This window comes from Salmo salar, chromosome 13 (assembly GCF_965601325.2).
Source record: "Salmo salar chromosome 13, fSalSal1, whole genome shotgun sequence".
Lineage (NCBI taxonomy): Eukaryota > Metazoa > Chordata > Actinopteri > Salmoniformes > Salmonidae > Salmo > Salmo salar.
The window spans coordinates 41,905,464-41,931,598 of record NC_138303.1 but is presented as its reverse complement, the minus strand read 5'-3'; the positions used below and the strand labels follow the sequence as shown (position 1 = coordinate 41,931,598).

The 26,135-nt window shown below is 41.3% G+C and overlaps 2 protein-coding genes across 3 annotated transcripts in view; both read right to left on the bottom strand.

The window, feature by feature from the left end:
- The window catches only part of LOC106567116 (putative phospholipid-transporting ATPase IIA), a 42,839-nt gene extending 28,553 nt beyond the window's left edge, over positions 1-14,286 (bottom strand). Inside the window, exons 1-12 of the mRNA XM_014136030.3 lie at positions 14,004-14,286; positions 10,271-10,415; positions 7,862-7,975; positions 7,619-7,727; positions 6,176-6,234; positions 5,216-5,267; positions 3,978-4,072; positions 3,724-3,804; positions 3,476-3,551; positions 2,896-2,972; positions 2,458-2,618; positions 2,007-2,149 (exon numbers count right to left, since the gene is read on the bottom strand). Of these exons, the coding sequence (XP_013991505.1) occupies positions 2,007-2,149; positions 2,458-2,618; positions 2,896-2,972; positions 3,476-3,551; positions 3,724-3,804; positions 3,978-4,072; positions 5,216-5,267; positions 6,176-6,234; positions 7,619-7,727; positions 7,862-7,975; positions 10,271-10,415; positions 14,004-14,173 (1,282 nt within the window). The 5' untranslated portion in view covers positions 14,174-14,286. The remainder of the gene's footprint in view (positions 1-2,006; positions 2,150-2,457; positions 2,619-2,895; positions 2,973-3,475; positions 3,552-3,723; positions 3,805-3,977; positions 4,073-5,215; positions 5,268-6,175; positions 6,235-7,618; positions 7,728-7,861; positions 7,976-10,270; positions 10,416-14,003) is intronic.
- Positions 14,287-14,514: 228 nt separating this feature from the next.
- LOC106567117 (sal-like protein 4) lies at positions 14,515-25,894 on the bottom strand. 2 transcript variants are annotated; one of them, XM_082960098.1, is made up of 5 exons: positions 25,630-25,894; positions 22,006-22,223; positions 18,500-21,025; positions 18,050-18,360; positions 14,515-17,250 (listed from the first exon to the last, which is right to left on the bottom strand). In XM_082960098.1, the coding sequence occupies exons 2-5, from the start codon at positions 22,103-22,105 to the stop codon at positions 16,816-16,818; spliced, it is 3,372 nt and encodes a 1,123-aa protein (XP_082816224.1). In that variant the 5' UTR covers positions 22,106-22,223; positions 25,630-25,894; the 3' UTR covers positions 14,515-16,815. The 2 variants fall into 2 exon arrangements, with proteins under 2 accessions (XP_082816224.1, XP_013991506.1); XM_014136031.3 differs by lacking the exon at positions 22,006-22,223.
- Positions 25,895-26,135: the final 241 nt, after the last annotated feature.

The window sequence follows — 26,135 nt, the reverse complement described above, 5'->3', positions numbered from 1 at the left end:
GTTTAGATTCTAAATGTAATTCCTTACAGTTACTAGTTGCCCGTCCAAAATTGTTATCAGTAATATAACATTTGCATTTCCCAAACTCAGTAATGTAATCTGATTACTTTGTTACTTTTAGGTTAGTAGCTGGCACAGCCACAAAGTCATAAAATCTGATTTTAAACCTAACCTTAACCACACTGCTCACCCTAATGCTTACATTAAATTAAGACATTTTTGTTTTCATACATTTTTACAATATAGCGCATTTTGACTTTGAAGATGGCCCATCTAGCGGAAATCACTCTGTTCTGCCTCAAGGACCAATAAACATCAACCTTGCTTTGAGTTGAAAATTAAATGCTGCTCTCGGAATGGCATGCTTTGAACACTACCGAAAAGTACTATTTGCATGTGAAAAAAAGTTTTTCGTATGCTGCATTTGTTATAGGCCTATTGTCAAAGTTTTTGTTGGTGACACTTTGATATCTGGATAATTTGCAGCTGTTTAAGTCTATCAAAAATGCATGTGTCCGTTAGGCCTATGGTAAAAAAAATGATTATCAGTTTCTATTGAATAAATTCTATTCACTACACCGATTCTGTTGAAAAACGTTTCTTAAACGGAAGCAAATGGGACAAAACAGGGAGGGACCTACCAGAATTTGTCAAATAGAAACTCTTGTTTTGCTGTTTGCTTCCGTTTGGTTCTTAAACGGTAAACGGTTTCCATAATGAATACACCTCTGGTCTCAAAAACAATGATTGATAGGCAGCTTAAACTTCTTCAATTCAACCATTATTGGGTTAAAATACACATATACATTTGTGAACAGCCATCCACAACAACCACAATCCATAAGGCACAAATAGCTAAATGAGAAAGCAGCAGTGTAATTCACATCAATGCGCTATGTAGCCTATAATAGGCCTAAGTGATATCCGTGTTGCCCGTAGGCTACACCACTGCTGTCGTCCTTACCTCCAAGCGTTTAATCAAGTGTGACGACCCTCCCACTCTGTCTGCCGAATTCTTTCTCTTTGCTCTTGTTTTCCTTAATAGGATGTTGGTGGGAGGAGCCGGGAGGGTCGTCAGCAAAATGGGACACACCTGCGGTCATCTCCGCGTTGCCTTCCTCTTTGTTATGGGCTACGAGCTGGTTCGTAACACAAGTTAGATAATCTTTGGATGCCAACAGCAGTCGCACCATTGGAAGACATAGGTTGGACTGTAGCCTGCAAAAGCCTATTCCTGTTCTTTTCCCACGATCCATCAAACACATTTGGTGTGCCTGCATAGTGTTCTCTGACTTGTGGTCAGACTCGCTCAGGCACAACAAACTTAAAATTGGGCCTTTTTTTAATGCTTATTTGAACATCATTGAGAAAACAGAAAGGTTTCCCCCCCAAAATTGTGCAAACATCCTTTCTGAATGTCAAAAAATCTAGTTTTTCAAAAGTATTTGTAATCTGATTACAATATTTTTGCATGTAACGTAACGGATTACAGTTACAGGTTTATATAATCTGTTACTCCACAACCCTGGCGAAGACTTTTTGATTCTGAGTTTGAACATATAAAGTTTCTAAGATGCATACTTTCGGTTTTTCCAAACTCACTTCACTCGCGAATAAGTGGCAGGCTTGCGCTATCAGCGCTGGCACACACGCAGATCAAATACACCGCTGGAATGCCGATTAAGCCGCTTACATGTCCTAATAATTTGAAAGATTTCTCAGAAAACCAGTAGGTTAACCGGAATATGCTTACTTTGATTATGATCTTATTAAGATAAGCAGGGTAAGATGTTTACATGACTAATGCCATACTCTGCCTTCTGCCATAATCAGTTTTATATCAAACTATTAGTGTGCATGTAATCGTACACATTGACTAAGCTGATGGAAGTTTATGGAAGCACTCACTTCAGATCAATACAGAGTCCACAGCCACATAGCCGTGATAGTCCGGCAAACCGTAATGACATATTTATGTCTATAAACCACAAAAGGAGCAGACTCACCTGTTTTGTCAGTGAGCAGATAGGAGATGCGTCCCAGTTGTTCAGGTATAGTGCTGGCCCGGACCACAGTACCTGGGATCTTAGAGTCTCTTCTGATCATCCAGCTGAACACCATCTTGCCCATGTCCAGGTTCACACGCAAGCTGGACACAAGGTTCGCATTTTATTTATTTAAAAACAAGACTCCCAGATACACATTTTGGATATCAATGGTTTTAGATTGTCCATCAAACATGTTCATAAGCATATGTACAAACAATTAAGCAAGGATAGATGTTGATGTACATGAAGCTCCAACTGAAAATATCACCTTTTGGTAACACTTACTTTGCTCTCAAACCTGTGTAATAACACAGTTATTACAAGCGTAACTACATTGTTACATATTACTTTTAATTGCTTTAAAAGTATCTAATTGAAATGGAGATAGAAAGTGTGTTAAAACTTCTACCTGATGGGGACGATGTTGGAGAAAAGCAGTAGGAAGCGGAAGATCTGCAGATACCAACGGCCGGCAAAGTGTTGGAGGGCCACCATGACCAGAGACACCACCACCAGAGCCCCAAACAGAATCTTGGTCAAACAGTTCACTTCCAGGTCAAAGAGGCCAACCTAGAAGAACCACAAGGAGAATATCATCAGGCAGTACAAATCATTTGAAACACTCTCAGAACAGTCTCAATACAATATTACAGAAAACAAAATTGGCAGAAATGATACTAATACTAGTAGCACTTTATTTTATGGTAACAGCGTTTACTAGGGTATTTTCTAAGAAATGACATGATAACATGATAACCTAATAAACGTACAGATAATATACATGTCTTTGTCTACTAAAGGAAAGTGTCATGTGCAGGGTGTTTTACTGTGACTAACACGAATATACCTTGTGCCTTGGGTTTGAGGTGTTCATCACACTACGGAGCTCCTTGCCTGTGTAGATAACTACTCCCACCACAGTGCCTACAGAGAAAGAACATTATAGTAATTGGCTGAGACTTTAAGTCTGGAATCATGAACCATAACATGTAATACAGCATATAGCAGCAATTTCAGTGACTTCCCTGGATGTGAAAGGATGTTTTGAAATGTATAACGACAGTAGGAATACGTGAGACAGACTGCCAATTTGCCAAATGACTACCATATGTTATATAGGTTAGACTCTGGAATCTTTATGTAGGATTTTTTCCCTTTTAGGAAAATGTTGTCTCATAGTTAACTACCCCTGAACTGTTTCTAAATGACCAAATGTCTGATTGCGCCAGTGTGTGTGTGTGTGTGTGTGTGTGTAGGAGGACAAATCATCAGCACATCAATCGTGAAGGAAGTAACGTCTCATCACAGCTCTAGGGATGGAGAGATAGAGAGATGGAGGGTGGGCGGGCTGGTACTAGTTACTTCCGTGTTATTGGCTGCTTCAGTGGAGAGAGAGAGAGCACACCACTGGAGTAGTTGGTATTTACCAGAGGCGATGACAGTGCTGGCCCACAGGGTATTCTCAATACTGAGACTCTCGTTGACTGGAGGGTCTCCATCCTCCTAAAGCACAGCACATAGGACACAAAACACAGAGTGAGGGGCATTACTCTACGATAACAGAAGGCAGTCTTTCTTCCAAGTTGACTAGATATGGTGACGATTATCTTTATGTGAGTCTTTAGCAGGTCTTATTCAAGAAAAGTCAAATAGAATTGTCCAGGTAAACACTCACCCTGGTGAAAGTGCCAATAAAGTTGTGGATGTCAATGTTTGGTTCCTCTGCATACACATAGGATCTGATCTGGAGAAGGTCCTGGAGAGGCAATCAAAACATGGTCACTTAATAACCGACAACAATTCTAAGAACATCCCCAAAAAACATGAGATGTGGCATTACTTTACTAAAGATGTAAAGCAGTCAGTGAAGTACCAACATTGCACTCTACTAGAGATATAGCAGAGCAGCCATTTGGTGTGGTGACTCACAGCAGCAGTGGGCAGTCTCTGAGTACAGGCCACTGGGAGGCGTAGTTTCCAGTCCGTCTCTCCATCCAGCTGGTCAGTACGCAAGAAGCAGGAGCCTGGGATAAGGGAGGAGAAGAACTGATGATTTAGAATGGAGTCACAAACATCTCTAGGGGGCTCTACGGTATAAGGATTTAGGGTCTCTGTGGTACCAATAACTTATTTCTGTATTTCTAAAACACAAAAATATGTCTTACCCTATCAATTTTGTCACTTGCTTCAACTTCTGCCGTTATTTTATTTGGTGCATCCTTTGTTCCCTCTATCTTTCAGCATAAACATATCTTACCGAATGACAAAGGTCATCTTATTACAAAATACTGTTCAAATATGAATGTTGCCCAACTGCACATTAATCTGGGGATCAACAAGTAGAGGCATCCATGCCTACCCAGCCCTCATCCCCCCACAGCCCCCAGTAACCCAGCCCCCAAACCCTAGCCCGCATCATCCTGCCTGCCTGTAGCGGAGAACACGGAGCATAGTTAGGCTCTTCATAATTGACCTAATGGCCTCCATGTGTTATAGAGATAACCAACCAAACACTCTTTCCAGTAAAAGGAGCATGTGCTTTTTTCATCCCCCTATAGCAAAGCACAACCGCAACCAAGCATGCTTCATATAGTTTGTGTTACTCCAAATCAAGATGATAAAAGTGTAAGGTTATGGTGTTTTATTGCACATTTTCAATGGATCCCAACCGTTGCAAGTTATCGAGGGGGCAGTGGTGTTTTTGTTGTGTACAAGACAATAAGCCTGTCGGAGAGAGCATTGTTTTGCATGGGAGTAATTCATTGTGTTTCTGTCATCACTCTTCCAAATCTCATCCAATTCCACATTTGTTTATTCAGATTAGGCTCCATCTTTGTACCTTGGTTCCCCCATCTTCTCTTTGCATTTGATATGTTCTTTCTATTCTACACTTTGCATATCTTGGTGATTTTCCTTAGGATGCAACTTGTAATTTGAAAGACAAAAATGGTCAGTCGAGATCTTAGGGAAAATAAATGGCCCATGCTTCGTCTACCACAACCCATCATCAACACTCAACTTAAATTGACCTAATTACAATTTAGACATTGTTACACTTCCTGTCCTGGATCTAGAGTAATCCCTTCACCTCACCACCCTTTTTAAACATGCCATTTCCCCAACTATCTTGTTTTGGAGATTTGGATGAATGACCAGCAGATGTTTACCGTTTCTTTCAGAGGTCCTTAAGAAGATCATGTCAGCAGGAACTCGCTGGTTCTACAAAGACAGAAAAGAAAAACATGACTTCAACTTGCATCCTGTTCCAACCCCCCTCCTTCTAACTGTAGACATTCAGACTTTTGCCTTTAATGTACATTACCTGCATTCAGCTAGTCATAATAATAAGCCCTGCAGCAAATCATCCAGCCTTGCTTACCCTAACTGGGAGCCTGACCGGGCTTTACACTCTGTTTGACCCAGACTCCACTGTGACCGAGTCCTGGTCAGAGTTATTGGAAGATTAATTCTCAACGCTATTTAAGTTGACAGACTTCAAAACATTGAGCTGGGCATGGACTATTTTAAGTGGTCGATGGTTTAAATAAAGATTTACAGTGGCACTTCAGATCCATGTGGCAGTACAAATTTGGAATGTTGTATATTTAGATATTTTAACAAATTTCATATCTGAAGCTCGTAACAATTCAGAGTTTGATTTACTTTGAATGTCTCTCAGTCATGGTTAAAATAGATCAAATGTATAGAGAGAACAACATGTGTGACCTATCCTTCAGCAGTGTTTAATAACTGAACCTTTCTGAAAGAATTGACCATTTGGTAACTGAGGACTCCCTTCTCATATTTCACGTACAAAGACTCCCAGAATCTACTCTTTCTACAATAGCCAGCAAAAAAGATGACACGAGGCAACAGATTGGAAAGTCTGTTAGAATTACTTAAGATACTTTTAACAGCATGCTACCAGTGTTGTGGCATTCAAATTAGCCTCACAAATGACAACAATAGTAACCCCAATTGATTGCCTTGTATTAACTTTCCTACATGGATATGACAAATTAACTTAAAGTATTTTTAAGTGCAACTATTTGGTAAGACTATATCCTACAAGTTTAGCCTCCAATTTTTTGGTGCAGTTGAGGCGAAATCTATGAAGTGATACAAACCTTTTCCACGATTATAAGGTCTCCAACTTGAATGCCACTGCTTTTTACCTTCACAGTGCCTGAAACAAAAACACATGTCAAATTAATATTCAATAAGCATTTTTAGATTGCAGAATGTTGAGTTGAGGTGACCAAATTAATTTTGATAATCATAATCGTATTGTGGTTAGACCAAACAAAGGATGAACAGATATGAGCGTATGTTGTTTTATGGACATTCCATTCCTCTTAAGAGGGGAAGACTAGAGAAAAATGACCCAAACAAGTAAAAATCTAAAACGACCATGTAAACGTTCACATAGCTCAAACAGGATTTATGGTAGTGAGACATCCTGGTATCATTAACGTCATTCAAAGACACAGTTAAAACCCTGCTCTTCATACTTCTCTTCCCATGGCCTTATATACAGAAACACTTTTAAATTTGACTGTCTATATCCAACTGTCTCCTCCCGGTTGCCTAGCAAATGTAGACAACTGTTGTTATTTCCTTTCACTAAATTTGGGGAAAGTAATTTTCCATGTAGGCCTAGACCTGAAAGAATGTTGGAAGGTCAGGGGGAGTTGAGCCTTTTCTTCCATTCCATTTGGAATGAACAGGCAAAAATTGTTAGAGGGGGTCACTGACCCATGACCTTTGCTGTGTGACCTCAGGCTTTTGCATATGTAAGACATTAAAGGATATTAATATTGTTACGCATTTAGGTTTATGGGACTCTAAAAACTGTTCTGTTTCACAAAGATAATTAAAATGTAGTCTATCTTGCTTTTTACAAACATCTGATGGAGGGCAGCTTATCAATAAACAAAAACGTCCTAATACATTTCAGTAATAATCAGTCTGAAATCAAAATCCTTCAAGGAAATAAACATAAATTAAGAATGTTCTACTTTAAAATGATGAATCCTGCAATTATACAGGATTAGACAAAAATCCTAGGTAAACAACTGTTTGTTTTTGCTTTTGACAAAGTACATGCTCAGTTTGAGCAGAACAACAATCTACAGGGATCTTATGCAATTGGCTCTCATACCCCAGACCCCATGCAGCAAGTCACTATCATGGAAGCAACCATTCATTTTGTTTATGAGTAAAACAAGCTGCCAGATCAAAGTGGAAAAGTGATGGAAACCACAAGAGGTCTCTAGGATTTTATTGCTGGTAGCATTTTATTCTAAGCCCTCTTATGTGTACACTTTTACATCTCTGCTTTGAATTAGGCATCACTCCCTTCCCAGTTTAAACAGGACACGACCAACCTCCATACAGTTAACTGGAGACACCCACTATTCAAATTCAACTAGGCATTTATATTCATCTGAATGGTTGCGTCAGGAAATTTGGTGGTTTTTGATTTGTATGAGTGGTTACGTTTTGTTGATGGTATTTATGTTATTGTTCAGTCGGCATATTGTGTGCAATGACTGAAAATAAATCCTTACCTCTTGTTGAGAGTTTGCTGTATATCTGTGAATTCACTTCTTTGTCTCGACAATAACATCGGATCTCCTCAACTGCTTCTCTCACGATGGTTATGATCAAAACAAATCCCTGAAAATCAAAAATAAGACAAACCCAAACCCAGTTAAACATTATTGTATTATTAGCAAGTGAGTAGTGGATCACATATACACTTAATACTACATTACTTGAAAAAAATAAAAATAAAAATAAATGCTGCTTACCAAAGGAACCCAGTAGGTGTACAGAGCACCTAGCCTGAGCTCATTGACAAACTGAGAGCACGCCAGGAGCAGAAAGTACAAGTTGAAGAAGTACTTGAACTGATTAAACAGTACCTGAAAACACACAACAGAACAATATGATTTCACATGAACCAATCATCGATGTGTCTTTACACTATAGGAGTATAGTTATATATGCCTGTGATGTTAATCAGGGTCATGTTCAGTAGGCACAAAAACAGAAAACATTTTGAAACTGAAGACGAAAATAAGCTTATAGATTGCAATTGTGTGATTGTTATTTTGTTGCTTGCCATATGGTTCCACAGACATCCACACACAAATACATTCTATATGATACACTACATGACCACAAGTATGTGGACACACGCTTGTCGAACATCTCATTACAAAATAATGGGCATTAATATGGAGTTGGTCCCCCTTTGCCGCTATAACAGCCTCTACTCTTCTGTGAAGGCTTTCCACTAGATGTTGGAACATTGCTGTGGGGACTTGCTTCCATTCAGCCACAAGAGCATTAGTGAGGTCAGGCACTGATGTTGGATGATTAGGCCTGGCTCGCAGTCGGCGTTCCAATTCATCCCAATGGTGTTTGATGGGGTTGAGGTCAGGGCTCTGTGCAGGACAGTCTAGTTCTTCCACACTGATCTCGACAAACCATTTCTGTATGGACCTCGATTTGTGCACGGGACATTGTCATACTGAAACAGGAAAGTGCCTTCCCCAAACTGTTGCCACAAAGTTGGAAGCACAGAATCGTCTAGAATGTTATTGTATGCTGTAGCGTTAAGATTTCCCTTCACTGGAAGTAAGGAGCCTAGCTGAACCATAAAAAACAGCCCCAGACCACTTTACATTCGGGCAGGTAGCGTTCTCATGGCAACCGCCAAACTCTGATTGGTCCGTCAAGACTGCCAGATGGTGAAGCGTGATTCAGCACTCCAGAGAACGAGTTTCCACTGATTGGGCCAATGGTGGCGAGCATTACACCACTCCAGCCGACACTTGGCATTGCGCATGATGATCTTAGGCTTGTGCGTGGCTGCTTGGTCATGGAAATCCATTTCATGAAGCTCCCGACAAACAGTTATTGTGCTGACGTTGCTTCCAGAGGCAGTTTGGAACTCAGTAGTGAGTGTTGCAACCGAGGACAGACGATTTTCCTGCGCTTCACACTTCAGCACTCAGTGGTCCCATTCTGTGAGCTTGTGTGGCATACCACTTAGTGGCTGAGCCATTGTTGCTCCTAGATGTTTCCACTTCACAATAACAACACTTACAGTTGACCGGGGAAGCTCTAGCAGGGCAGAAATTTGACAAAATGACTTATTGGAAAGGTGGCCTCCTATGACGGTGCCACGTTGAAAGTCACTGAGCTCTTCAGTACGGGCCATTCTACCACCAATGTTTGTCTATGGAGATTGCATGGCTGTGTGCTCCATTTTATACACCTGTCAGCAACGGGTGTGGCTGAAATAGCCGAATCCACTAATTTGAAGGGGTGTCCACGTACTTTTGTATATATAGTGTATGTCTCAACAATAGTGTAAGTCTCATTCCAGTGCCACCCACAGTCAAGTATAGATTTAACAGTCACACTACACCTTGGCTGAATTTTATTACCACCAATGTGCAAGATTAGTACAAAGGGAAGTCTTGTGTTCTCTCATTGCTACTGTGACAGCATACAACAACAATAATGTGTTTGAGACTTTGACCCGAAAATAATTCCTTGACATTATCTAAAGTAAATAAAAATCATCATAATTTGCAATGCAAAAAAGGACTGGACTTTGCTTTTGTTTTTCCAAACAAATCTGGACTACTTTTAATGTCTGACCTCATATCCAAAAAAGGCATTGTTTTAAGACTAGCAAATATCTGAAAACCTAAATCAAAGTAAAATTAGGCTTGAAAAATCTGAAAGGGAACCAAAAACACTCCTTAGTATTTTTGCCGTGGTTTCGCTTCACTTGTAATGACAAAACAATAAAGAGACTAAGCAACTAGAGCAGTGGAGGCTGCTGAGGGGAGGACGGCTCATAATAATGTCTGGAACTAAGTGAATGGAAAGGCATCAAACGCATAGAAATCAAGTGCTCGATACCATTACATTTATTCCGCTCCAGCCATTACCACGAGCCCGTCCTCCCAAATTAAGGTACCACCAACCTCCTGTGAACTTGAGGCACATAGGCTAAACAACACAGGCTAACAAGACTGCTCATTTGATTAGAATATTTGTTATATCTGAATCTATGGGGTCAGCCCTACTGCTCACTAAATACTTACTCCACTTTGCCAATAAACTCTTTCAGGCTTGTTGTGTTGTGAATGAGGAGCAAATTACAGTTGCTTGGTTGACCATGAGTCCCTGACACTCACCCCTGGGAGGAAGGTGAAGAAGTTGTACTTCTGGTTGTTAATGACATTCCGGGGGTACCTCTGCTCCCTCTTCTCTGGGTGGCCCAGCCACACTGTCCGCGGCCGGAAGTCCCCCATGCCGCAGCACCTCGACCACTGGCAGCACCTGAGGAACACCAGCGTAGTACATCATTAGGGCTGGTTTCCTTGACCCAGGTTAAAGGGATACTTCAGGATTTTGCCAATAAAGCCCTTTATCTACTTCCCCAAAGTCAGACAAACTCGTGGTTACCATTTATAGGTCTCTGCATGCAGTTTGAAAGAAGTTAACTAGCGTAAGCTCAATTGCTAACTAGCATTAGCACAATGATTGGAAGTCTTTGGTAACTCCTAGCATGCTAGTAGATACCATAGACTTCCGCTAATTGCACTAACGATAGTTAGCATCGGCTCACAAAAGTACCTCTAACTTCCTCCATACTGGATGCAGAAATATACAAATAGTTTCCATGAGTTCATCTGACTCTTGCGAAGCAGATAAAGGGCTTTATTGTCAAAATCCCGAAGTATCCCTTTAAAGATACACTACGCAGAAATCGCTCCACCATTTCCTGGTTGCTCAAATTCTAATAGTCCCCTAATTTCTGTTTATGTGACAAAACAAGCAAGTATAGTGTAGAGAATCATTGTACAATCTAAACCGCTGTAAAATATATTTTCCATAACATACACATATATATATATATATATATATATATACACACACACACACACACACACACACACACACACACACACACACACACACACACACACACACACACACACACACACACACACACACACACACACACACACATACATATATTTTTTTTATTTTTTTTTCCCAGCTGGTGTACAAAACCGAAAGTAAAAGATGCAAAAACGAAACGTAAGAATGGAAAGCATAGAAATAGTGCACATAGAACATACAATACACATGAACTTTTTTGGGCCCGTAATTGGGATATTGTCTTCCAACATGAACATTTAAATAGCTGGTGTGTGTCTAATGGCACCCTATTCCAGCCCCCTGTATCAGCTTTAAGCCTGCTCCTGGACCTCTATTCACAAAAAGTCTCAGAATAGCGCTGATATAGGATCAGTTTTGCATTTAAAATCATAATGATTATATGGACGGGGGAGGGATCTGATCCTGAATCAACATCCTACTCAGAGATGCTTTTGAACACAGACCCTGAACTAAAAAGCATGCTCAATGAAGAAATGCCATAACAGTATTTTTTAGTCCAGAACTAGACCTAATCTGTGTCTGGGAAACTGGCCCTTTTAGAGTTTCCTTCCCTCTCACTGAAATGCCACTAAAAAAAACATGCAAATAATATGTTTCTTTCCTATGGTGGTGAGCAAGGCTTCAGTCAGTCAATAAACCACAGAGGTGGGCCCCGACTCAGTAAATATTGGCTTCATGTGTTAGGCAGCAAGGTCTTAGTTTCATACACCTTTCTCAAACAAAGCATTCCACTTCATCCAGGCAAGCAGTCAGCACATGACCTAATCTTATGGCTGCCATGTGTCATAATGTTCTATGATTTTTACAGATCACATATTCTACACATATCGTTGGGACTGAATACCTGGATAATGAATCCTTGACTGTGGACATAGCTGCGGGAAGTAGTTTGGGCAATGCTGATTTCTTCTGCCCGCGCTATGGATGGCTATATTGGTCCACTAATAAAGGACTAGTAAAGGCCCAGTGCACTACAAATATTTTGCAAAATAAAAAAATAAAAATGTATATATTTGTTTTATTCCGGTTTTTCGGTATAAGGATGCATGAGCAGAAAATAACCCCATACCTACTGTAAAATATGGTGGTGGATCTTTGAAGATATGGGGCTATTTTGCTTCCACAGGTCCTGGGGTGATTGTTAAGGTCAACGGCACAAGGAACTTTACCAGTATAAGGACATTTTAGCCAAAAACCTGGATGCCTCTGCTAGGATGCTGAAACTTCTTCCAGCGAGACAATAACCCCATGCACACATCAAAATCCACATAGAAATGGTTAATTGACCACAAAAATCAACATTTTGCAATGGCCATCTCAATCTCCGGACTTGAACCCCGTTGAAAACCTGTGGTTTGAATTGAAGAGGCCAGTCTATAAGCGCAGACGAAGGATATCAAGCATTTGTACGGAGGAACGGTCTAAGATCCCTCCCAATGTGTTCTCCAATCTCATAAAACATTTCTGACAAAGGCTCAGTGCCGTTATCCTCGCAAGGTGAGGTATTGAAAGGTTTTGAAAACGGGGTGCCAATCACTTTGACCCCGATCTTGAGAAAAAATTTTTAACAAAATCTCTTTCTCTGAGCAATTCTATTAGTATAAAATAGAATTTTCCAATTTTTTGGAACATACAATATAGCTCAGTATTTGAATTATTTTATACCGTATTTTTGCTCATCTTTAAGGGTGCCAATAATTTGGGACCTGACTGTATATATTTTGTTGCACATTTTAAACCTACTCATTTGCAATTTATTTCAAACCTAAAATTGAAATGCTCTGACAAGCGCCATCTCTGAGATTGCCTTTTCCTGTCTGATCGGATGATGGGGACATGAGGTGCAAAGGGGATGCCCGGACAGGTGTGCAGGCTAGTCTTGTGTGGCCTGTATTTTCCCAGATGTCCACCAGATGCATACGCGTTTTGTTTTGCTGGGTGTCTACCCCGCATTTTCAGTACTTGCAGCACATGTGCTTCGCTTTTCAAGTAGCTAAAAGCAACCTAGTTGGATTCTGTGTGTACTTCCGTTTGTACCATCGCACGGTAAAGCAACGCACGAGTTAAAAATATTGAACGCATGCGGTACACAGAACGCACCACAGCCTGGCACCCCCAACGTAGCATTGCAGACTGCTCCATTGACAATGAATAACTTCCGGAACACAAAGAGTTTGATGCAACTGGTGGACATGAGACGTTAGGCTTTACTTTACAATTGGTGCAATTCTATGACGCAATATTAGCATTGCATATAATCAGGAAATATCCTAAACTTCATAGAAGTCGCATCATCATCCGTATTGTGTCCATAGTCAATCATGGTGGTTTGCTGTGCCCAGTGCTTTACTTGGACTGAAATATGTGCAGGTACACTGTTTATATTTAGGTGGAGCTCCACAATACTTAACTAATATTCTGAGGTGCCGGTAATCCACTCCGGTGAGCTCCTGCCCAAGTAAATCACTGGCTGTCTCCAAATTCTCATACGGCCTGCCTTGTCTGGGGATGGTTCAACGCAATGACAAAGAATGCCAGTCAGCCACACTACCTTACCCCACCTTGTGTTTTAGGCATAATGATAAGGGTGTTGTTTTGCCGTCCTATAGGCATATCTAGTCAAGATAAACAAACAATAGACGATTAATAGTGTAGGCCTACTAGCACCGACAAAACATATAGCAACCGGAACAAGGTTGTGTCATCCCTTTCGCTACAATGAAAGACTCATTTCGATTACACATTTCCCCAACCAAGGCAAATCCCGTCAGTGTTAGTTTTTATGAAAAAGGACATTTATCTTGAACGTTTAGAACGGTTACAATGTAGCGAATATATTCGTCCGCGGTTTTGTAAACAATTCATTGTTATTAGCCAACGAGCTAAATAACAGCCTAACATCCTCCTAATATCGTTGTTCTCATTTCTTATAGTGTAAATGTCTTTTTTTTTTGTTCTTACCCATTCCTGTTTTTATTGTCGTGTCTTTTTTTGTGTCTTACTGGTTGTAAAGGAATATTGTCCGTCATTCCTGCAGCCCCAGTTGACGGTGACGCCAGGCAAACTCCACCTAGCAGTCTCTGCGGGTTGTGACTAGATGGAGTACAGCTATGGACGGAAGTGACTGTCATTCCAAGGTCCACAATATTGGCCTAGGCTTGTCGAGAGACTGCACTGAATCAGATAACTTGAACCCAGTAGCCAATGCTTGAGTCTTGACCCTGCACATGTCAAGAGACCCAAATTGGAATAAGTCTACACCTACAGATGGCCATTTTATCTTTTTTTTTTTTTTTTTTTTTTTTTTTTTAAATGGTTGGATAAACTAATTAGGCTACTTATACATTTGAAGACTGCTCTAGGCCTTGATCAGAGGTCACAAAACAGATAGTTAGCTTTGATTGTGGGAAGAAAATGAGAACAGACAACATACGGCTAGTTGGAGATGCAAATGAATTTAGTTGATGCAAAATCTGGGACCAAACATTTATTTCTGGGACACATGCGAGATCAACAACCAAACCAACAACTCCAAGAAAGTCATTTGAAGGAGACAAGATGTAAATCAGGGATGTGCACAATGCAAATTAAAAGAAAAGTAGCAAGAACAAACCCATGAGGTAATTAATCCAAAATCCATGCTCTGAGGAGACAGAGCAGAATTAATCCTGTAACTGAAACGCTTACTCTTCCAGACTTAACTAAATAAATCAAATTCATACAAACAATTAAATAAAACACACGATTTTTAGAGTAATTCATGGCATGCTGGGAACTGACAAAGGAATGCAAACCAAAGGTGGAAAGGTCACCCTGATTTCTATTTTCAGAAAGACCAGAAAGTTACATTTAGGTGATAAGGAAAAGGACATTTACATTGTAAACAAGCCTACACAGGCTCAATTTCTTGAATTGTATAGACAACCTCAAAGCAGTTCTGATGCATGGTTTTACTTTTAAAACAAGGCACAATTTGGTAAATGCATTTCAATGGGGGGGGGGGGGGGGGGGGAATTTACAGCAGGATTATAGAGTTAATCTGTGCATTCTGAGTTGAGCAAAGAGTCCAGTGATCCATTCATTACTTACACAACTCAGTAGGTTGTGCGAAGAATGAAAGCATATCATTGCTTACTCAGAATGTATCAGAGAGTGAATGTACCCATTGCGTTAACTTTGAGGGTAGGTGGAGGATAAACTAATATCTGAATGAGGTAGAGTGTAGCCCCCAAAGCTCTGGCATCGTACACAATATAAATAACAAAACAAAAAGTTTAAGATTCCACAATTGATAAAATAATGTAGAGTCCCAGTCAATGGAGAGAATTATTGAAGTATATCAAACTTAATAGGGCTGGGAATTGAGTTAAATAGAGTAAAATTCTGAAGTCAATGTTTCCAAGTCCTCAAACAAACTTAGAAAAGATGACAATCGCTGATGTGCACTCTTATATGAAGATTAAGGTAAATGTAAATGAGGGTTTTGACACGTAACCATTAAAATGACAAGCTTACCAAAAGTCTGAAGAAATATAAAGTGCAGGCATGATTGAGAGCATTCAGCATTTTATGGGTTGTGTCCCAAATGGTATCCTATTCCCTGTACGGTGCACTACTTTTGACCAGGGCCCGTGTATGTAGAGAATATGGTACCATTTGGGACGCAAACCATAGCCTTCAGAACACAACCCACCAAAAGATGCAGAAGCTCTACAAAAAGGAATATTGGGAGCAAAAATATGGAAACAGTCATCTTTGTAAATTAGTGAAAAGAAAACATTTCCGGAAACAATGCAATATGGAAAAATATAGTACCAGTCAAAACACAGACAAATATAACCGTCATTACAATTGTGGTGCTTAAAAAAAGAAAAAGAAAATACGCAATATAGCAACAATTCAAATTCAAGGTAGGCACTTGGCATGAGGTTTTTCAGTTTTAGAGAGAAAGGCAAAGAAACTATTGTCTCAGCATGTGTAAACTACCTGGAAACATAATCAACATCCAAAACAGATGACTGAGCAAATCAGTAGGCCTGTCTGGATCAAACAAAAGTATATGACACCTGACGGATAACTCTCAGCAGACCACCTCAGAGCATCTCCAGACAACTTGAAATATCAAACACTTTCCTATGAAATATCGTTGCAAGACGGTTGGCCATTTTGAAACTACACAAATTTCATAAAATGTATGGCACACAATAGGTCGAGAGCCAAGTAGTTATGTACTGTAGAGGAATCAGGAGAACCACTTGTTTATCGGCACTAAAACAATGGTGTCCACAATCGGTCATACACTGAAGCTTTCATAATGCTAGACAAAATCCTACAGGTTCTTCCATCAAGGAGAGAGACATTCTGAATCAAAGCGGTTTCAAGTAAGCCATACATTCAACTTCAGGATACAAGACTAAAAAGTGTCACAGAAATACCCGCATACATTATGGAGAAAAATATAACCGTAAATACACCTACAGTAGTTTTAGCAACTTCAACTAAAAATAACACTTAAGGGGTGAATTGTTCAAATGAAAAAAGGGAAGAGCTGCATCATTTAAGTTACTGAGAGTTCCAACTAGGCTTTGCAAAAACCAGCAATATGTTCAGCAAGGGTTATCCCTTGAAAGTGTTGGAATAGCACCAGTCAAGGACCAAGTGGCAATGTTAGCTAACATTGCTACTATGAACATTCAAAATCCGTACACAATCGACAAAGAAACTATAAGCAAAACAAAAACAGATAAAACTGCCTTGTTCTTCCATTTTACAACTAGTTCACTGCAATTTTCCCTTCCTCCATGAAATGTTGGAACTGAGATCTAGCCACACACTCTGAGCCATTCCTTTCCATCTCTGCCATGGTGGCAGGCAGGCCAGAGTGGGACCCATCCATTTCCATCAGGCCTCCAGTAGAGCAGACCATAGGACCACCGGCTAGGCTACCAGGCATTCCGCCATTTTGGATCACAGAGATCTCGTTAGTCTTCATGGACAGGCCGTTGGTGAAAGCAGCAGTGTACTGGTTCCACAGAGACTGGTCGAAGTTCATCGGCTGAGGAGGACCCAGTTCCTTGGGAGGTGGCATCATCTCTGGCATCATGTTGCCAGACTCTGAGCTCATCGCCATCAGGGCCATGGGGTTGTCCAGAGAGAGGCGCTGGCCGCGCCTCGCAGAGCTGTTCCACATGTGAGTTCCGACGTGCACCTAAAACAAGCATGGAATAGATATTACTACAGAAAATGAGGTCACACTTATTTGGATAGTCCCATATCGGTGGTCATACTATTAAACTATCTGTTGATAAGCAAATGCTTGCTAAGGTTAGGGTAATGTTTTAGGTTAGGGCCAGGATTGAGGTAAGGGTTAAGTTTAGGGTTAGGAGAAGGGTTAAGGTTAGGACTAGTTAATCAAAATGTTGACAATTACTTAACATCTACTTGGGACAATCCAGCCACGTAGGCACGTGTGGGCCCAGACCCAGCCCCTGGCGAGCCAGGCCAACCCAATCAGATAAAGCAACAACAAAAATTATGCTTTCTACTCATGTTCCAAACAGGACATTTGTCTTTTTACCTAAACATGCAAACACCATCAGATAGGATTCATACCAAGCAGTGCACTGGAATGACATTCAATCTGATGGGATGGTGGACAAAAATAACTGAAAGCCACAGCCGGAATAATCCATGAATATGACGGCATATGTCACTGTGCTTCTATGGCTATATGCACCATGCCAACGCCTACTTAATTTGTTCATTTAGCAAAGACAGCTCATCAGGCCTCCAGCTCATAATCCAGTGCATTTATTACAGTCAACACAGCAAAATAATTCTCAGCCTCATGGCAAAATAGCATGAGATTAGCTATAAAACTGCACGTTTTACTCTTTGCCCCATGGCAAAATGTTTCGAATTGCAGGAAGTTAGCTGTTTCATACCAGGCCAGAGTCCATGAAAGACAAAAGCTTTAATAGCATTTCATTTCCTTAAAAAAGCCTTACCTTGAGGTTGCCTTTAGTGGTGAAGGCCCTGCCACAGATGGTGCAGCCAAAGGGCTTCTCGCCAGTGTGGGTCCTCTCATGGATCTGCAGGGCACTGGCAGAGGAGAAGTTTTTGCCACAGGAGTTACACAGATGCTGCTTGCTGGATCTACGGTGAGCACTGGAGCCGTCCCGTGGCTGCCCTCCCACTCCCTGAGGCATCTGGGAGACAAATAGAGGGCCAATGCCCATGGAGCTCTCTGGGGGAATCTGCCTCTCCAGTTTGACCAGACTGGGAGGCACCCTCATAAAAGGAGGCAAATGGCTGGGAGCTGTTGAGAGAAGAAAAATATATCCAGTTAATAAACAATACTCAAGATTACTCCCAGTCAACCTATTTTTAAAACCCTACAGGGAATGTGATTGATTTACAATAAAGAACATTCTAATCAAAGGGGCTTATACACTTACCATACTCTCTATTAGTGAAGGGTAGGCCAGGCTCTTCTTTGATGTTTTTTGGGGTAAAGCTGGGTGCTGTTAGGTCCAGAGCTCCATTGGCATCCTGAGAGCTGCTGTCAGAGTCTGTTCTAGGCCCATTCTGGGTGTAATCCTCAGGGATGGCTGACTCGGGGGACTTAGCCATGTAGGCAGCAGCCAGTCCGTTGACTGGTGATGAGGAGTGGAAGGAGACAGAGTCTGAGATGTCAGGGCTGCGGCCGTTCCGGTACTCATGCTCCCGGATGCACTCGGCGGCTGATGGGGACTCTTTGGGGGGCACTCCATCACACTCTGAGGCGGTGCCGCTTTGGCGTTGCAGGTTGAGAGCCAAGGTGAGGTTCTTCATGTGGTTCTCCTGAGTAGCTATGCTGGAGAACATAGAGGATGGAGGGGCCTGATTAGGTTGGTGCGGTTCCTCAGATGAAGATGGTGCGAGAGAATCTGAGGTGTCGCTTGGTTTTTCTTGAGAGTCAAGCTCTGCGTCTTGGTCTACCATGCACTCAAAGCCGTTGGTGTCCATGGACTTCTCGTCAGGCAGAGAGGAGTCAATTTCTTCCAAGGCCTCGAGCTGGGTCTCTGGCATGGGGGTGTTAGGGATCTGGCCTCCCATGTGCATGCGGATGTGCTGCTGAAGAACCACCGCATTGGTGAACTTCTTCTGGCAGATGGGGCAAGAGTGCTGCATCTTGAGGGGCGTGTTAGCCCGATGAACACCATAATGAGCTTTGAGGTTGCCATTGGTGGAGAAGGCACGGCCGCAGATCTTACACTTGTAGGGCCGCTCGCCCGTATGCGTACGGTAATGCATCTTCAAGGAGCTCTGGCAGCTGAGCACCCGGTGGCAGATGTAGCACTCGTTTGGGTCATTGGTCCTCTTTTCCAGTCCATCCACCATCTGCTGCAGTTTGGCAGTTTCAGAGCTGTTGTGGTCGCCAGGAAGGCCTTTGACATTGATGTGATGCAGCGCTCCCATTAGCTCTTTAGATACCTGGTGGTCCTGATCAGAGCCCATTTCGTGATTGAACATGTTTGAGGAAATTGACGCGCAGTCACTTCCTGATGACGCTCTTTGGGAGAACGGGTCACTCCTGAAACAATCAAACGAAGGCTTGAACCCCTGCAGTGCTGATGGGTGGAAACCTGGAGATGGGACGCCGAGCATTGGCTTCATGTCCACCATGTTGGATTCTTCAATGGGCATTGACATGCCGTAGGGGATGCCGCTGCTGGTGGGAATGTTGTCAAGGTGTTCCGGCACAGGATGTGGGTTCATCCTGATGTAAGGGTACTTCTCCTTGTGTCTTTGGAAATGCACTTTGAGGTTTCCTTTGGTTGTGAAGCGGTTTCCACATATGTTACATTTAAATGGTCTTTCTCCAGTGTGCGAGCGCAAATGGATCTGGAGTGCGCTGTCATTCCCAAACGTTTTCCCACAGTACTTACACTTGTGCTTGTACATGCTGTCGCCACCAGACCCATTTTTAGACTCAGGCATATTTGGGATCTTGCTCTTTACTTTCTTAGAGGGATCCATCCCTGATGAGAGGCTAGTGAAGGGACTTTGGTAGACCATGGAGCCTGGTGAATGAGGCAGTATCGCTGGTAGGTGGTTGGCCATGTCTGGGAGCCCCTTCAACATATCGGCTTTGGAGGGCATCGGCCCCATGCCTCGAGCCAGTGAGGTGGGAATGCCATTGGACAGAGGTAGTTTACCCTGTTTGAGGGACTCTAGCGAGAGGCTCTGGTTGCCAGTCCTCTTGCCGATCAGGGCTGCTGCAGCAGAGAGCTGCTGGGAGAGATGAACTCCTAGGGCTTTGAGAGGGTCGACTGCTGCCCCTAGGGCCGAGTGGAGGCTCTGTGGAGCCATCATTGACACTTGGATACGGATCTGCTCAGTCAGTTGGATCTGCTGGAGCTGCTGCTGCTGGAGGGCCACTAGCTGTTCCAGGATCACAGGGATGGCTTGCAAGGCCTCCTGGGAGGCCTGTGGAGACTTGCAGTTGTTCAAACCACTGTTCGATGAGTGCTGGGTGACAGCCACTTTGGTGCCAGGCATGGACTCCAAGGTGACATTTGAATCTTGGGGTTTGGATGAGTCTTGGTGCTGATGGCAACTCATCTCAGGCCTGGGACTGTCAGACATCTCCACCTGGTCTTGTTTGGATGGTTGTTCCTCACTGTTTGATTTTGGTTCTTCCTCCATCCTTTCCATAGACACTGCATTGGACTTTGATAGAGTATTACTGCTGGACTGGCAGTCACTGCGGTCTTTCTGAAAGTCACTCTGAGAGCCTCCTTGTGAGAAGTCATCTGGTACTTCTCTCCCCTCTCCATCTTTCATGATGACCATCGCATGACTTTTAGTGCAGTTATTCTGATGTTTGAAAAACTCAGCCTCATCGATGAATTCAGCACAGCATTTGTTGCAGACCTTCGTCTCGTCCATTCTAAACCTCTTCACCTCATTCCCTTCAGTTTGACCGTCTTGTAGAACGCCTGTAATGATAATAGGGAAATCTCAGGTTAAAAACAATAAACCAACAAGTATAAATTAATTACAGCCTGGATATAATTAAAATAGCCAGTATAAGTACATCTCTGTTGAATTTAAATTCTATCATTTAGAGTTATTTTTTCAATTTCAGTCAAACAATATACTGGTAGTGTGTGTGTGTATATATTTTTTTACAAACACACACAAAAGTTTGGAAACAACTACAAGGGTTTTTCTTTATTTTACTATTTTCTACATTGTAGAATAATAGTGAAGACATCAAAACTATGAAATATGGAATCATGTAGTAACATTTTCACCTAAATGACATACCCAAATCTAACTGCTTGTAGCTCAGGACCTGAAGCAAGGATATGCATATTCTTGATACCATTTGAAAGGAAACACTCTGAAGTTTGTGGAAATGTAAAATGAATGTAGGAGAATATAACATAGATCTCGTAAAAGATAATACAAAGAAGAAAGAAATGTGTTTTTGTAGTACCATCATCTTTGAAATATAAGAGAAAGGCCAAAATGTATTATTCCAGCCCAGGCACAATTTAGATTTTGGCCACTAAATGGCAGCAGTGTATGTGCAAAGTTTTAGACTGATCCAATGCGTATCTGTTCAAAATGTTGTATCAAGACTGTGCCTAATAGGTTTAATACTATCAAGTTCACAATTGTGCAGACTCAAACAATAGCATAGTATTGTTTCACTGTAAATTGGACAGTGCAGTTATATTAACAATAATTTAAGCTTTCTGCCCATATAAAACATGTCTATGTCCTGGGAAATTCTCGTTACTTACAACCTCATGCTAATCCCATCAGCCTACGTTAAACGTCCCGTGGGGGGAAATCGATCCCGTAGAAGTTAAATAAAACCAAATATATTTTATATTTGAGATTCTCCAAATTCTCCACCCTTTGCCTTGACAGCTTTGCACACTCTTGGCGTTCTCTCAACCAGCTTCACCTGGAATGCTTCTCCAACAGTCTTGAAGCAGTTCCCATATATGCTGAGTACTTGTTGGCTGCTTTTCCTTCACTTTGCGGTCCAACTCATCCCAAACCATCTAAATTGGGTTGCGGTCAGGTGATTGTAAAGGCCAGGTCATCTGATGCAGCACTCCGTCGCTCTCCTTCTTGGTCAAATAGCTCTTACACAGCCTGGATGTGTGTTGGGTCATTGTCCTGTTGAAAAACAAATGATATTGGGACTAAGCGCAAACCAGATGGGATGGCATATCACTGCAGAATGCTGATTAAGTGTGCCTTGAATTCTAAATAAAATCACTGACAGTGTCACCAGCAAAGCACCCCCACACCTCCATGCTTCACGGTGGGAACCACACATGCGGAGATCATCCATTCACCTACTCTGCGTCTCACAAATACGTGGTAGTTAGAACCAAAAATCTCAAATTTAGACTCAGATCAAAGGACAGATTTCCACCAGTCTAATGCCCATTGCTCATGGTTCTTGGCCCAAGCAAGTCTTCTTATTGGTGTCCTTTAGTAGTGGTTTATTTACAGCAATTCGACCATGAAGGCCTGATTCACGCAGTCTCCTCTGAACAGTTGATGTTGAGATGTGTCTGTTACTTGAATTCTGTGAAGCATTTATTTGTGCTGCAATTTCTGAGTCTGGTAACTAATGAACTTATTCTCTGCAGCAGAGCTAACTCTGGGTCTTCCTTTCCTGCGGCAGTCCTCATGAGAGCCAGTTTCATCTTAGTGTTTGATGGTTTTTGCAACTGCACTTGAAGAACCTTTCAAAGTTCTTGACATTTTTCAGATTGACTGACCTTCATGTCTTCAAGTAATAATGGACTGTCTTTTCCCTTTGCTTACTTGAGCTGTTCTTGCCATAATATGGACTTGTTCTTTTACCAAATAAGGCTATTTTCTGCATACCACCCCTACCTTGTCATAACACAACTGATTGGCTCAAATGCATTACGGAAAGAAATGCCACAATTAACATGTAACAAGGCACACCTTTTGAAATGCATTCCAGGTGACTACCTTATGAAGCTGGTTCAGAGAATGACAAGCTGTCATCAAGGCAAAGTGAGGCTTCTTTGAAGAATCATAACACTTTTGGTTAACACATGATTCCATATGTGTTCTTTCATAGTTTTGATGTCTTCACTATTATTCGACAATGTAGAAAATAGTGAAAATAAAGGAAAACCCTGGATTGAGGTGGTGTGTCCAAACTTTTGACTGGTACTATATACACACATATACACACTCAAGGTGGTATTCAAATACTTCAATAATTAATGAGGTTAATCTATATTAGAAATTAATATTGCTTCGTGGGCAAAACTTGAATGAGTCATTTACATTCATGAAAAACCTTTCTCAATCACATTTCCAGTCAATACATTGGTTTCGTGCAATTTGGGCTCAGTGCACAACTGCCAGCAGAGGGCAACATCTGACAAAAACATCAGGGGCAAGCAACCAATTTCTATTTATTTATTTGAGTCATTTAACCTTTATTTAAAAAGGCAAGTCAGTTAAGAACAAATTCTTATTTACAATGACGCCCTGGGAACAGTGGGTTAACTGCCTTGTTCAGGGCCAGAACGACATATTTTTTTTACCTTGTCAGCTCGGGGATTCGATCTTGCAACTTCTATTACTAGCCCAACGCTCTAACCACTAGGCTACCTGCCGCCCCTGTCTCATGTAGGATAACAAATTAAGACCAGCCCGTCTTTCCTGACACCCATTCCATTTTAGTAACTTAAATGACTCCCGAAATCAAGCATACTTTATTATAAGGACACATGTAAACCAATATTCATTGTGTGGGCCTGTAATATGCCTGAATTTGCTACAATAATTCAAGTATGCGAAGTATGGTGTGAACTATAAACAAAGATTTACATGACCTGTACTTGAATTTAACACCGATTTCAATATAAAACGATTGTGTGCCTATGCTCACAATAATCAGTCAGAACAGTGGATTTATAAAGACATCCATCGATTTGCCTTTAAAACCCAGAAAAGATCAGGGGCAATCGTCTCGCATATCAACTTCTCATTTACATGAAAAGTAAATTCTAGCAAAATGGAACTAGAATAAATAAGTGATGATTTGTATTTGTCTGCCGACCGAGAGTCCATTTCACAACCAGTCTCATTGTCAAAAGCTAATGTACTCTCTCTCTGTGGGGTAGACCACCTGTCTGCATTCTTCCAACGAAACTGTTGCTGCCCTTGTTAATCGCTCACCAGGCAACTGGAATCGGGTGGAAAAAAATGGCAAATGGTATTGTATTCCGAATCCGTTCATTGTCAAACAAATTGGCAATGCTGTTGCAGTGCATAACGCAGTAGGCAGAGGGAGGAGAACGTTACCTTATGACTCACTATGCAAAAAAGTGGGCGATTTTCAGAGGCGAAACTAATCAAGAACCCGCAAAATTATGGGAAAGCAAGTAGAAAATAAATCATGTCTAAATAACAAGACTGACTTAAGCACTTGTGTCAAGTAAAAAACATATGACCACTTGGTGGCGCATAAATTCTATCAGATCACCTAAAATTCAATATGGCACGAGGTGAAACTACACAAGGATGCCACTTAATGAGAGTACATTGATAGCCTGTATTAAATGGAACGTAACTATTCTCAGATCAAAGAAACACCGACAAGAAGTTATCGAACATATGCACGCTCCCAATCAAGCAGCGTAGCCTACATGTAAGTAGAATCAATAGAATAATTCATAAAGTTAATTACTATGGCATGGCAACAAGCCGCACCGCCAACCCTACAACCACCACTGCCCCCGCTCTTCCCCCTTTAAAATCAGCTTACTGAGTCACATTTCATACCACACTGTTTGAAAGCTTTTATAAAATTGCCCCCAAAATACACTACATCAAACACTGGCAAAAAAATCTAACGTTATGCCATGTATTTGAGCACAAATAACTTATACAGTCCAAAGCAGGAGAAACACCACATGCAATGAAATTCTAATGCGCAACATGGATAGTTCTTTAATTAGGCCTATGTGAAAATATCAAAAGACGTGCAACTGATTTGTCTACAATTATTTTTTTAATCATCTTCTAAAAAGACAGCCAAACATTAACATTCTAAAATAGCCTACAGCAATAACAATAGTAGTCACCCAGCTATTCCAGTTTCGTATTCCATTGGTAACATGTTCGAAAAACTTGGCCAAAAGTTAAGGCATCATGTCGTTTACAGTGGGCTTTCTGGCTCTATCAAACAAAACGCAATCGATTGATCAATTGATGTTCAACCAGATTAAACCGTATTTTATTCATACGAATAAACGCAAAATGTTTTCAAACAAAACTCGCTTACACAATTTCAAAAATCAACTGTATTTTGGAAAAAAATTGTAAAACTTCAAACTCGCAGGTTTATAAAAAAAAAGAGAAAAAAAAGGCATGGTCAGTTCCAAGGGTCATGATCCAGCCAGGTCAAAGTGCGAGGAGAAACAATGTATAACTTTCCAAATAAAAATGATGCTTCTTTCAACATTGTATAAATGTAACCCTGCGCGACTCTTTCCAAAAGTAGTTTATCAGTCCAAAAACTCACCATTTTCTGACGAACCGGGCTCATCGGAATTGATTTGCTGTGGCTTAGCTTGCTTACGCCTCGACATGGTGCAACCATCGGGAGCAAATAGTAACGCAATTTTCGTCCCTTCTTTACAAATTCTTCGGGTTGTAAAATTAGCCCCCGAAGTAGAAATGCGCATGTCAAAGGAATTATTATTATCAATAATGCATTGCGATGTATCATGGTCCTCTGACAGCTGATTGGCTCCACTCCAAGTGCTTACACTTTATTCAAATAGCGCCCATTGATGAGAAAAGCAGAATGCCAAGGGGGCGGGAGATGCGATACTAGTGGATGGGCAACGATGGGGAGGGAGGTAAAGGAGTTACAGAACTACAAAAGCTGCTATACTGTATATATGGAAATATTGTAACTTCGATAATCATTTCATTCAACTTAGTTTGTTTAGGGTACACATTAGAAGTGTATTTCATCATGTAGAACATCATGTAGAACATACATCTTCATCAACTTTTTGTTGT

What these genes read in the sequence shown, in the direction of transcription:
- LOC106567117 (XM_014136031.3), bottom strand. Translation starts at nt 25,792, where the DNA reads ATGCGCATTTCTACTTCGGGGGCTAATTTTACAACCCGAAGAATTTGT. An exon ending in CTTCACTAATAGAGAGTATG is followed by an intron (nt 18,361 to 18,499) that starts GTAAGTGTATAA and finishes TTCTCTCAACAG; the next exon opens with CTCCCAGCCATTTGCCTCCT. An exon ending in CCACTAAAGGCAACCTCAAG is followed by an intron (nt 17,251 to 18,049) that starts GTAAGGCTTTTT and finishes TGCTTGTTTTAG; the next exon opens with GTGCACGTCGGAACTCACAT.